A 12,780-nucleotide genomic window follows, 5' to 3' on the forward strand; every position below is an offset into this window, starting at 1 on the left:
GAAAGTGAGGGATATCTTCTCGGTAAACTTCTCTCCGAAGTTTTCCGAACGGAGGAACGCCTTCCTCACTTCATCCGAGCGGGCCGACTCCCCCTCTTGGTATTCCTTGAGCGCGGAGTGGGCGGCATCACTGGCAGCTTGAAGCTCCTTCAAGTCCCCATCAAATCTCTGGAGATCAGCCGAGCGGCTCTCCTTCTCGGTGGCTAGCAGGGCGTCCAAATCTTTGATGCGTTGTTCCAGCCCCCTGATCTCCACCTTCATGCGGTCCATATCATTGATGGCCTGTTGCTTCCGAGTGGTCACCGTTTTGATCTTCTTATCTCGTTGCTTGATCATCGTTTCAAGCCGAACGACCTTGCTCGCTAAATCGAAAGCCCTTTTCCGTTCGGCATCCAGTAGTTTTTTGGCCTTCTCCAGAGCGGCCGTCGACTGCTCGGTACGCCCCGCAGCTTTTTGTTGTTTCAACTCGTCCTCCAGTTCAGCCAACCGATCGCTAATGGCGATCTGCTCCACCCAGTTCTGCCAGCAAACGTGGGCAGGTTAAAAACTTAATTCAAATATACAAAAAAAAAAGGGGGAGGGGGGGAGAGCATACCCCTGTGGCTGACTGAAGGTTGCTGTCGCCGAGCTGCCCGGGAGTCAGCGCGGCTATTCGTCGCCGAGCATCCAACCAAGCTTGGGCGAGAGGGCCCGTCAGGGTGATCATCTGCTCAGGAAACACTGGCCGATCAGCAGCAGCCATGTACTCCTCCGAAGGAAGGCGCAGAACAGTTTTAAGTAAATTCTGGCCGCTCGGCTCGCTCTGAGACGGCCCACCAGCAGATGAGGAGGGTAGCTCGCCTAAACGCCTGATACAGCGCAAAGTTCTTGAAGGGAGGGAAGACGACACCTCCGAACTGGCCCGTGGAGAACCCTGAGGGGTCGGGGTACTCTCGAGGGAAACCGTCCCAGACTGCACCGGGGCATCCACGCCCCGCTCGGGTTGTGACTCATCAAGTGTAGAGGCAGGGGCGGATTCCGGTCGTCGGCGTTTCCTAGTGCGTAGCGGCACATCATCGGCCGAACGACCCTCCACCTCAGTTTCGATAGGAGGTTCTATGTCGCCCGCGGCCTCATCATGAGGAGTTGGAGCGTCTGAGGCTTCGGGGACAGTTGGCATCCCCTCACCTTCTTCGCCTGCCGGATCAGCCTGAGCAAGGCCCCGTTCGGCGGCCTCCTTGTTCGTCACCGCCTCAATCTGAGCGGCCTTCAGTTTGAGCTTCTCGGTAGCTTTGGCGCGCCACATGACTTCAGCTGCATGAGCAAAAAATAAATCAGTTAGAACAAAACAAATGGGAAGATAAGGAAACTTACTCATGCTGCAGGGCAGATCGGCTGTGGCAGAGGACAAGCCGAATATGTGCATTACTCCCGGGAGGAGTAGTTTGTCAATGTGATAGCGCTGGCCAACTAGCCGTTCGGCTGCATGAAGGTAGGCCGCGTCACCTCTAAATTTTCCGAGCTCCGGTTGCGATGGCATCGCCGTCTGCCACTTGGTGCGAAAAGTTGGCCGTTCGGGAAAACGTATATAGAAAAAATGCTCCTTCCAATGTTTGTTGGAGCTCGGCATATTATCGAAAAGGACGAAGCCTATCCTAGACTGGAAAACAAAAATGCCCCACTCGGCTTGCTTGGGATAGTAGAAGTAGTGGAAGATTTTTGGGGTTAAGGGAACGCCGTTCAGTTTGAACAAAACTATTACTCCGCTCAGCAACCTAATAGAGTTGGGAACTACCTGGCCGAGCGGAATGCGGAAATAATTGCAAACTTCTAAGAAAAACTTGTGGGGTGGAAAACGTAGGCCGGCTAGAAATTGGTCCCGAAAGAAAACAACAGTGCCGGGCGGCGGATTGTGAGGCCGATCGGACGGTGTGGCTAACACTATTTGATGGTCGATCGGTAGGTCATATGCTCGAGTGAGGCACAAGGCGTCTTCCTGGTCGAACCGGCTTTCCATTTTCGAGTACCAAAGACCCGGAGTACCACCGGTCGACTGCGAGGTACTGGTCATGATCGAAAGGCCAGAATGCGGGATAGAAGAGGAGAGTTCAAGCAATGGAGGAAAACCGACTGAAAAAGATGATTAACAGAAAGAAGAAAGCGTCGGGAGCAAGAAAAAGGTCTTACAAGCGAGGAAGATGATCGGAAGAAGCCGTATGGTCGTCGAAAAGCCTGAGCACAAGGTCGCCGGCGAAAGGAGGAACGACAGGGGTCTGGAAACGAAGAGGGCGAAATGCGGCGGAAATGGAGTCAAGGGCTTTATATCACCGCCCGGAAGCGATCTTCACCATCCGATCCAGGTCGTTGATATCGAGGTTGTCATCTAGCCGTCCATTTCAAACGGCGGCTGTCCCATCGGAAGTGACGCAACCGCCATACGCTGACAAATGCACGATCACCACGTGTCAGCCGGTTACTAGTCGCATTTAATGAGCTCCCCTTACCGCGGGCAGAGCACGTGATGGGTTGCATGGGAGAACAACGGGCGTGGATTTCAAAACACAAGGCATGGACAAAATATCGCCGAACGGACAGATACCGCCGCACGGATAAGCATCCTTATGGCTGGCCGAGCGGCCTAATGCAATGATCATTGCTCAGGCAGATCGGCAGTCCAGTCAGTCGGACTTTGCCTCCTTCGACTAGACTCGAGAGGAAGGCAAGTGATCCGGCGGTAAGAATCCGGAACCCCATAAGGAGGGGTCAACACCACGAGGAGGTCAAAGGGTCCAGTGGCTCGCCGGAAAGGGACGAGCCGACCGGACTCGGAAGAAAGGGAAATCTGATAGTAAAAGGCACCCTAGTAGGGACCAGGGTTCCGACGCTCAAATGAAGCAGTACATAATGACCGAGCGGAAGGACGTGCCTCCCGGTCGGCGCAAGGAATTAAGGCCGTCAGGACGACGTTCTTCGCCCGCCCGGCCGACCGGACGCTCCGGTCAGGCGGTGGGTAAAAGACGGGAACATCTTCTGACAGCCGTTAAGGCGTATGGCTATTCCATACTCTTAGTCTGACAACGGGGGGTCCTGTTGTCCCATCGACGAACATGCTCGGACTGTAGCAGTATGGTGTCAGGTAAGCTCTCTGACAGGTGTATACCGGGGTATGGGTTGCTGACACGTATGCACCTCGGTGGACGTGCATTAGTCCCTTCTCCGTCCTATATAAAGAGCCTATTACTCTGCCAAAGGTACGCATAACACAAGCTTGGCAGCCACTTTTTCCACCACTTACCTGACTTGAGCGTCGGAGGGTCGCCGCCGGGAATCCCTTCCCGGCCCGACTTTGGTGTAGGATCGCCGGAGCTTCGTTTGACCAGCCGGAGATCCACTCCATCGACTAGGAGCGCGCCACGTGCCCAGCGTCCTTTGGTTCAGCGATTCGGACAGGATCATCCGTTCTTTTAATAAGAGTTGTACTTTTGTAAGTTTTAAATTACTACTAGTAGTTTGTTGTATTTCAGAAATATTAATTTGTGTTCCATATTTTGCATAATATTGATTATAAATATCATATAAATAAATTCTAACATTATATGTATATTATTAACTGGATCAGGGGAAGAATAATCTTTAATTGGAATTAAAGCGTTAACATTTCTTGTAAAACTTCTAATTTAAATCTAGGATCTAAAGCAAATGCAATTAAATAAATTTCAGGAATTAAATAAAAATATTTTTCCCATCCTCCTGCTCTGTATTGATTATAGGCAGTTAAACTCTGTAACTATCAAGAACAAGTATCCTCTACCTAGAATAGATGATTTGTTTGATCAGCTTAAAGGTACCTGTGTGTACTAAAAAATTGATTTAAGATCAGGCTATCACCAGTTACGAGTTAGAGATACAGATATTCAGAAGACTGCCTTCCGTACTCGATATGGACATTATGAGTTTTTGGTAATGCCGTTTGGACTTACCAATGCTCCTGCAGCTTTTATGGATCTGATGAACCGGGTATTCTTAGAATATTTAGACTGGTTTGTTATTGTCTTTATTGATGACATTCTGGTATATTCGCGATCAGAAAAGGAGCATGAACAACATCTCAGAATAGTTCTAGAAACTTTACGGAAGGAACGCTTATATGCTAAGTTCAGTAAATGTGCTTTTTGGCTGAGTTCTGTGGGATTTCTAGGGCATGTAATCTCTAGCAAAGGGATTTCAGTAGACCCCCAGAAGATTGAAGCAGTTGACCGATGGGAACAACCAAAGTCAGTGCAGGAAATTCGTAGCTTTCTCGGATTAGCTGGGTACTATCGGAGATTTGTGGAAGGATTTTCTAGTATTGCTGCACCTTTGACTCGATTGACTAGAAAAGGAGTCAAGTTTACTTGGTCTGAGGCTTGTGAAGCAAGCTTCCAAGAGCTCAAGCAGAGATTGGTGAGTTCTCCAGTATTAGTTTTTCCCTCCGGAGATGATGGATTCATTCTTTACACGGATGCATCTATTCAAGGATTAGGGGCAGTTTTGATGCAGTATGATAGAGTAGTAGCTTATGCTTCTCGTCAGCTAAAAGATCATGAGAAGAATTATCCCGTGCATGATTTAGAATTAGCAGCCATCATTTTTGCCCTTAAAATTTGGAGACATTATCTCTACGGTATTACCTTTGAGATATTCACCGATCACAAGAGTCTGAAATATCTTTTCACTCAGAAAGAGTTAAACCTTCGACAGAGAAGGTGGATGGAGTTTCTGAAAGACTATGACTGCACTATCAACTGCCATCCTGGAAAAGCTAATGTAGTCGCAGATGCATTGAGCAGGAAGTCTAGAGGAGTATTGGCAACTCACAGGGTGGCAGTTACAGATCTAGTCAGACAGTTTTCAGAGTTAGATTTAACTGAAGTAGGGCAAACACAGCGTGGTATACTGGTCTCCTTGATCGCCGAGACTGTGGAGGTCGTGAGGTAGGTCGAACCTGCTGAGACTGTGATCCTCCTGCTTGATGTTGTGCCTTCAAAGTGCAATCTTTCTGCATATGTCCTGGCAGTTTACAATAAAAACATATACTCTTATCCAGTGGACATTCTGATGCCAGGTGATTTGGTGCACCACATTGAAAACACTTCACTGATATCTGGCCCCGCTGTGATGGAACTGGGCGACTAGATCCCTGTGATACTTTGGCCACCTTTCGTGACCGTGAAGACTCTCTAGTCGTATCCTGACCACGAGATCGACGACCTCGACTCTGCTGTCTAGAGTGTGAGCTATGCGAGGTCTGTCGGCTGGCTTCTCTTTCTTGAGAGACTTGCTGCTGAGTCATCTCAATAAATATGGCTCGATCAAGTGCCTCTCGATAAGTAGTAACAGGAAATCCAGACATCCTGATCCGAATATATGCTGCCAGTCCCTTTGTAAAGTGAAACATACGGTCTGAGTCCTGAGCAACCATATGTGGGCAAAACTCAGCAAGTCTGCTAAATTCTGCACTATAGTCTAGCACACTTCGGTCACCCTGCTTGAGACTCATAAATTCCTGGCGTCGAGCAACACAAAATGCTGCAGGAAAATACTGTCTCTCGAACGCCTCTCGAAAAGACTGCCAAGAGATAATCTGATCACCAAAGACTGTCTTTTGCATCTTCCACCATGTGGATGCTTGCCCTCGAAAATGATAAGCGGCTAGCTCTACCTTCTCTGTGTCTGAACAGGACATGTATCCAAAAGTGGCCTCAATATCCTCCAACCATGTACGCGCCACCCAAGGATCGGTGCCTCCATGGAACAGCGTAAAACGATCCTTTGCTGAACTAGCAAGCAAAGGAATTCGGGCCTTTTCCATAATAAACGATGTTGTAGGAATGGCTGGTACGGCTACCTGAGCTGCAACAAGATGAGGTTGTCCCTCAGTCTGACCACCAACTCCAATACTGGGACCAACCTGAGCTCCCGGTATCAACTCAGATGGGGAGATAGGAGCCTCATCCAAACCAAGATCAGTAGTAGTGGCACGCTGACATGCACGACCACGACCGCGACCACTACCACTGTCGCGACCACGACTGCGACTACGGGCACGGCTACTGCCCCAACCGCGACCACGGGCTCGTGGCATTGCCTATAAAATCAGATGAAAATTTTCAATAATCAATTATAATCAAGATAATTAAAACAAAGAATGACCCGTAAATCCTATAGCTCAGAGATATAACTCGACTTGTATAAAAATTCCTTTGCTTGAGAAGTACATAAACCGAAAACAAAAATCTCGATATAAAGTCAAAACTCACAACCAGAAAACGCAACCTTGCTCTGATACCAATAAAATTGTCACGCCCCCAGAGGAGTCCCTGCCAAATGAAAATGACAATATGAAGCATACATACATACATACATCACAATATATAAACATAAACAACATATTCATCAGCCCACACGGCTGGAACATACATAAAATAGAAACAACATAACCACGAAATGTATCAATTATATATATATCTATCCATAGACTACAATTACTATACAGATAAACGACATCTGTAACAAAAGTGCAAAATGTAAATACAGCGAAACAAAAGTAAAACAAACCAGAAAATCAGCACGTCGAGATCTCTGAGCAACTCTATGAAAGTCCAAAATCAACTATAATATCACAAGGATCCCTGTGTCTGCAAAACTGGAGACCAAGGAATGTAGCAAATTAGCCAAATGGCTAAGTGGATACTCAAGAAAGATGTGCATGAATTTAATCTTATTGAAGAAGTCAAGGAAGTAGAATAAATCATCATCTTTTATTACAACTTTAGGATTATTCTTAAGGTTTTACATTTATACATATATATGTATAATCATCTTCTCATTATCTATAATCAGGTAAAATTTTTAGATAGAGTTTAGGATCTTCACCTTATTATCACTTGTCATCATTAATAAAATCAATTTTAATCACTCAATTATAAGTTATCATGGTAAGATCAACATGTATATCAATAGTCTGAATATGATAAATCAACTAAAAAGTGAATCACTGGAGCCAAGATCATCAGAGTGAAATATCATATGGATAGGCTAAAAGCCTCCTAAGAGTATAAAACTGTCGCATACGCCATCTGACGTACGGGTTATCAGCCCTCACCGGTGGAAGACATAATAAACACTGACCGAGGGCTACATCACGCCAACACGCCTCGGGTGTACGGTCAGATACTCTGGACCGCGGCCGCCGCACTACCACAATAACATGTGGGCGGTCCAGTACTCTAATATAGAGCTCTGGTATAAAGCTAGGCTCATGGTCTTCACTTTTTAATTCTTCATTTATTATCTTTATTAATTCACCGTTATGATTATATTCATCCATTTATCATGATTATTCTCTTTTCATATTAATTGGTCAATCAAGATAATATTTTCGTATCAAATCTATTAATTTATCATTATAGGGTCCACAGATAAAAAGCTACAAGTATCAACAGATAGAGTATCAAAAGCATGAAGTATGAAAGGTCAAGCAAGTCAAAAGAGACAATGTATCAACAGAAGAGTAATTCAGAATATTTCTTTAATTTTAAAAAAACACAACCCTTCCCATATCAATCCCAATATAAACCCACATGTGAACAAGAAATAATATTAATTATTTACCCTCCAATAATTTTAATATTTTAACCCATTTCGCTATTTATAATATCAGTTAAATCCCCATTTTGAAAACAATAATATAACCTATACCTATTCCAATTTATATATTTATTCATGCACAAGGAAATAGACAAGAGTAGATGTATCCACCTTATATACAACAAAAATCTCCGAGTATCGGCAGGTCACCGTGCTCCACTCGAGCTCGGATCTACAAACACAATATCAAACATAACTTAAATAATCAAAATACTATCTAATAATAATAATGACCTAAAATCTACACATTAACTCTGATTCAAAATCAGTGAATTATTTTGATCTCGATACCTCGTACCATTTCGCATTCCTAAATACAACATCTGTTCTAATCTAGATAACCCTTCTAACTACACATCAATTTAACCAAAAGCAACCTAAAATATACCTTCTAAGGGTTTTGTGTGGCTGCTGGAAATTAGGGCAGCAATTAAGGTTCTTTGTCGGCAACTCCGGCAAGCTGCGGCAAGCTCCGGCGAACAACGACGACGCTGCCAATAAAAGGACAGCAGCTAGGGTTGCTGTTGGAGGAAACAAAAGGCAGTAAAACTGCTGCTGTTGGTGGGGAAAAAGGAGAGAGCAACTAGGGTTTTGTTTCCCCTCTTTTCCCGGTGGTTTGGCGAGCTCCGGTGAACTCCGAGGAGCTTCAACAGTTCTGTCGAGAAGCAGAGAAGAGGAAGCAGAGGAGAAAACTGTGCTATCTGCCCTTGCTGGAGGAGGAGAAGAGGTGCGGCAGGAGGAAACAAAGGTTGCGGTGCTTGAGAAGGAGAAGGGGAAAGCTTGGTCGTTCGTCGCCGCTGGAGAAGAGAAACGAAGAAGAGAGGGGTTTGAGGTGTCGGTGGGGAAGAGAAGAAAAAGGAGGGGGTATGGGAGAGACTTGTACACGTGGATGGCATGGATAGATTTGATTTTTTTTTTTTTTTTTTTTTTTTTCAAATACTTAACACCTACTCTCATGTATTGGAAGGCTAACTTCTCTTTCTGTTCTCAGTGTGGATGGTATGAATGACATAACATCTCTTCCAAGTGGCTGTATCAGAAACCTCACATCCTTGACGAAATTGAAAATCACAAAATGCAGAGAACTCCAATCTCTTCCTGGGGATGAAATACAGCACCTAGAAATGCTTCGTTCACTGACCATTAGAAGCTGTAATAATTTGACATCCTTCCCGTCAGAAGTTGGTCGTCTTAGTTCTCTTTGTTCTCTATGGCTCTCAGATTGTCGAAGTATAATATTGCAGCCACAAGAACTCATACAAATCTTGAATTCAGTAGATGAGTTCAAAATACAGATTTGTGACAAGAAAGTCAATTTACGTGGCCAACTGCAATACTTGCACACTCTCAAGTACTTGCGTCTATGTGGTGCACATGATCATAGATCAAATAACTTTATGTTCGGAATTCCAAAATTAAGTATTTGTTGTTGTGATGAATTGAAGTCGTTGATGATAGCAGAAGCAGCAAGTCATACTCTGCTAGAAGGCATATGCATAAATGGAATCTCCAATCTCACGACCTTGCCTGACTGGTTGCGGCATCTCAAGTCTCTTAGTTCACTATCAATCGAGAACTGCCCACGATTAGAAAGGCTGCCAAGGGATTTGAAGGATCTACCTAGGTTGAGTAAATTGAGACTTATCAATTGCCCACAGCTGGAAGGAAGATGCGAAAGGGAGACAGGTGAAGATTGGCCAATCATCTCACACGTGTCATACTTTGATATACGCTCCTCAGCTTAGCCGATCATCTCACACGTGTCATACTTTGATATGTGATAGGCTCCTCATATTCAATTGAACATGGTTTGAAAGGTAAGTTAGAAAACCATTTTAATTGAATAAAATAATAGATCATTATATGTAGGGATGTAAACGAGTCGAGTCGAACCGAGCTGAATAATATCAGGCTCGAGCTCGGCTCGTTTAAGTTATATTCGGGCTCGAGCTCGGCTCGAGCTCGGCTCGAGCTCGAATCGAGCTTTTATCACAAGGCTCGAGCTCGGTTCGTTTTAGAATTATCAGGCTCGCGAACAGTTCGAGCTCGGCTCGTTATTAGCTCGATTATCAAAGTTAACGAGCCTAACTCGTTAAGCGAGCTCGGACTCGTTTTCGGGCTCGTTTAGAGCTCGTTTTAGAGCTCATTTTTTGGCTCATTTTAAGGCTCGTTTTAGAGCTCATTTTTTTGGCTTGTTTTAGAGCTCATTTTTTGGCTCATTTTAAGGCTCGTCTTAGAGCTCGTTTTTTGGCTCGTTTTAGAGCTCGTTTTTTGGCTTGTTTAAGGTTCGTTTTAAGGCTCGATTTAAGGCTCGTTTTAAGGCTCATTTTTTTGGCTCGCGAGCTTATAAACGAACATGTTCGCGAGCTCACGAGCCGAATATCCTTAAGCTCGAGCTCGGCTCGATAAAACTGTCGAGCTCGAAATCGAGCTCGAGCTCAGCTCGATAAGATAAACGAATGAACTCGAATGAGCTTTTTACTGAATCGAGCTTCGAATAGCTCGCGAACCGTTTGGTTCATTTACCTCCCTAATTATATGCATTTCTATAGTTGCACAGCTAAACTATTTCTTTATCAGGATACAACATGTTTTCTTTTTCTTTTATATAAAAGTTTAAATTGTATTTAATTTAGTTAATTGTTAAAAAAGGATAGTGTTCAAACTCATACACTTTATACTAAGCTTGATATGATAATTTATCAGAGCAGGTTGGTGGACAGAAAAAGAAAAAAAAAAATCTTAGAACTTTCAGAATTCTCATAAAAAATAGCCATTTATTTAGAATTCTTAACTAAATTTAGACATTTTATATATATATATATATATATATAAACAGAGTACTTATATCTCCATAAAATGTACAGTAACAAACTTATAAGCAATAAAATGTATTTGTAATTCAAATGTGATAATACTGATTGTAATATTTGTAAAATAATTGGTAAGAAGATATTGGATAAATATCAACTCACTTCGATATAGTATTGTTACCGTCCTTTTTAATAATATTGAATTGTTTTCTTTTAATTTCTTGGTTGTAGGATGAAAGTCGAGGGAGGCACATGAGATCATAATTATTGTTGATGCATCTATTGTGGCTTATGAAGTTATTCAGGTACGTGATTTATAAGTTTATTACATTTCACATTACAACTTACTTTGTTGCTGGATACATTATGATTTTTTCTTTTTTTTAAGGATTATATGTTGTATGAGAAATTTCTATTGCTTTATAATCTGTATAGTTATGCAATAAATAAATAACTTGATATTGAGTGGCAGCTATGTAATATAAGTTTGCTTTTATTATTTTTTATTGAGATTTTTGATAGATTATGTACCTCGAAAAGTGAAAAGAAATATATATTTTTATTTCATTTAAAATCTTAAAAAATTAATACATTTTAAAATAGTTCCATGTGAGTAATCTTTTAAATTTTATGTATTATTATTATTATTATTATTATCCCTACTTTAAAGCTTAAAGTATGTTTAAAAGATATCAGTTAGCCATTTTTAAACTCTATTGTAATTAGCTTTCAGAATCATAAAACAAAACCCTATTTTTGGTAATCGGTGGAGCTTGGTGTTCTTCTACCTGCGGCTACGGTGGAGGGCGAGGTGCGTGTGTGGTTGACAGCTAGCGGATTCTCCGTTCCTCAGTCGGGGCTATCTAATTCGTCTGATTTCTTCCTTCCGGCGCTGCCATAAGTAAGGATCGACGCCGCGCCGCGGCTGCAAGTAAGGTCTGATCCTATGCTTCTTCCTGTGGTGTTTAATTTGTGCAATTTTAGCGCGGTTGGAAACTGGAGGACGTTGAACACTGAATCGTTCGATCGTGCTGTGGCTGCGATAGCGGAGTTTGAGGAGAGGGGAGGCGGACAGCTCGATGTGCAGGAAGGGGTATGACTCACCGCTCCTTTCAATCTGGCGAGTCTTGTGACTCTCTTCCTTTCCGAGGTCGGTGCTATTATTCTCGCTGTGGAGGTGAGACGAAGTTTCATATTGAGATTTTCATTGAATTTATATTCTTCCTTTTAATTAGTTTCTTGCACATCATGTTATTTAATAACCAAGCAAAGAATGTACAGATGAGAATAACTCAGGGAATAATTGGGTAAAACCATTTTGTCAACTACAAAATTGGAGATCTTTGTCCTAGTTTCTTGTCTTTTAGAAGGAAGTTGGGATTGAAAGTGCCTTTGACACCACTCGTTAAGAAATAACCTCTACCACAAGGCCCTCGGTGGGATCTTCATCTTACTTGGTAGCATAGGCATAGCACAAACACACACACAAAAAGGCAAATTAGTTTAACATGGTTTCGAATTTAAGTCCATAATATATCAGAGGAAAGTTGAATAAGAAACTAGATAAATTCATTGCCAAAAACTTGTACAACATCTTTCGCCAAAAAAAGAAACTTGTACAACATCCAATTCCCGTAGATTTCTGTCTCAATACTAACATGGGGAAAAAATTTACCTATTGTGATCCTCCAATACTAAATTTTTTTGTCTCAATTCTCTTGGTCATTCACAACCTCTAAATACTCCCCAAGCCATCTATTAGGCAATAGTTGCTGAACCAAAAATCATTCAAAATTCTAAAATGGGGCTTATTTAGCAGTCAGGCAACAGTTGAGTCTAGTGATCTAATATGTTGCTGAACCATCACAACTGTGTTTCAAAAGTGAAGTGAGGCCTCATGATGCAGTTTACCTGGAATTTCTCTAAAGCAACGACTTAGGATATACATTTTAAATAGTTTATTTCAAATAATTTGAGACATAAGCAAGAAAACATTACTATAGATCGTAGTGAATCTCTCTCGATAATTTCAACTTCTTCAACAATTTATCTCATAAATCGCATCACATAATAACCACATTGTTTGACATCTTGTTGTCGAGGAGCCTATGGTAATTAGAGATAAATTATTAATGATAAATATACATATTAAAATATATGTTATATATAATTACACATACCTTTACTGTTTCTCACATAACCTTTTTTCTACCTTTCCTTCCCTTGTTTGAATTAAACAATCTTAAGACCCTTCATATGTTAATGATTTTTTATATATGAGTTTTGTATTAACATAAAT

General features: G+C 42.4%; 1 protein-coding gene across 1 annotated transcript; it reads right to left on the reverse strand.

Annotated features, from left to right (window-relative positions):
* Nucleotides 1–3,682: 3,682 nt before the first annotated feature.
* On the reverse strand, nt 3,683–8,515 carry LOC121989532. The gene is made up of 3 exons (XM_042543631.1): nt 8,057–8,515; nt 7,780–7,840; nt 3,683–6,106 (listed from the first exon to the last, which is right to left on the reverse strand). The coding sequence occupies exon 3, from the start codon at nt 6,101–6,103 to the stop codon at nt 4,859–4,861; it is 1,245 nt and encodes a 414-aa protein (XP_042399565.1). The 5' UTR covers nt 6,104–6,106; nt 7,780–7,840; nt 8,057–8,515; the 3' UTR covers nt 3,683–4,858.
* Between the last annotated feature and the right edge of the window lie 4,265 nt (nt 8,516–12,780).

This window comes from Zingiber officinale, chromosome 6B, assembly GCF_018446385.1.
Source record: "Zingiber officinale cultivar Zhangliang chromosome 6B, Zo_v1.1, whole genome shotgun sequence".
NCBI classification, from domain to species: Eukaryota; Viridiplantae; Streptophyta; class Magnoliopsida; order Zingiberales; family Zingiberaceae; genus Zingiber; species Zingiber officinale.

Coding starts and splice junctions, on each gene's coding strand:
- LOC121989532 (XM_042543631.1), bottom strand. CDS start 6,103: ATGCCACGAGCCCGTGGTCGCGGTTGGGGCAGTAGCCGTGCCCGTAGT.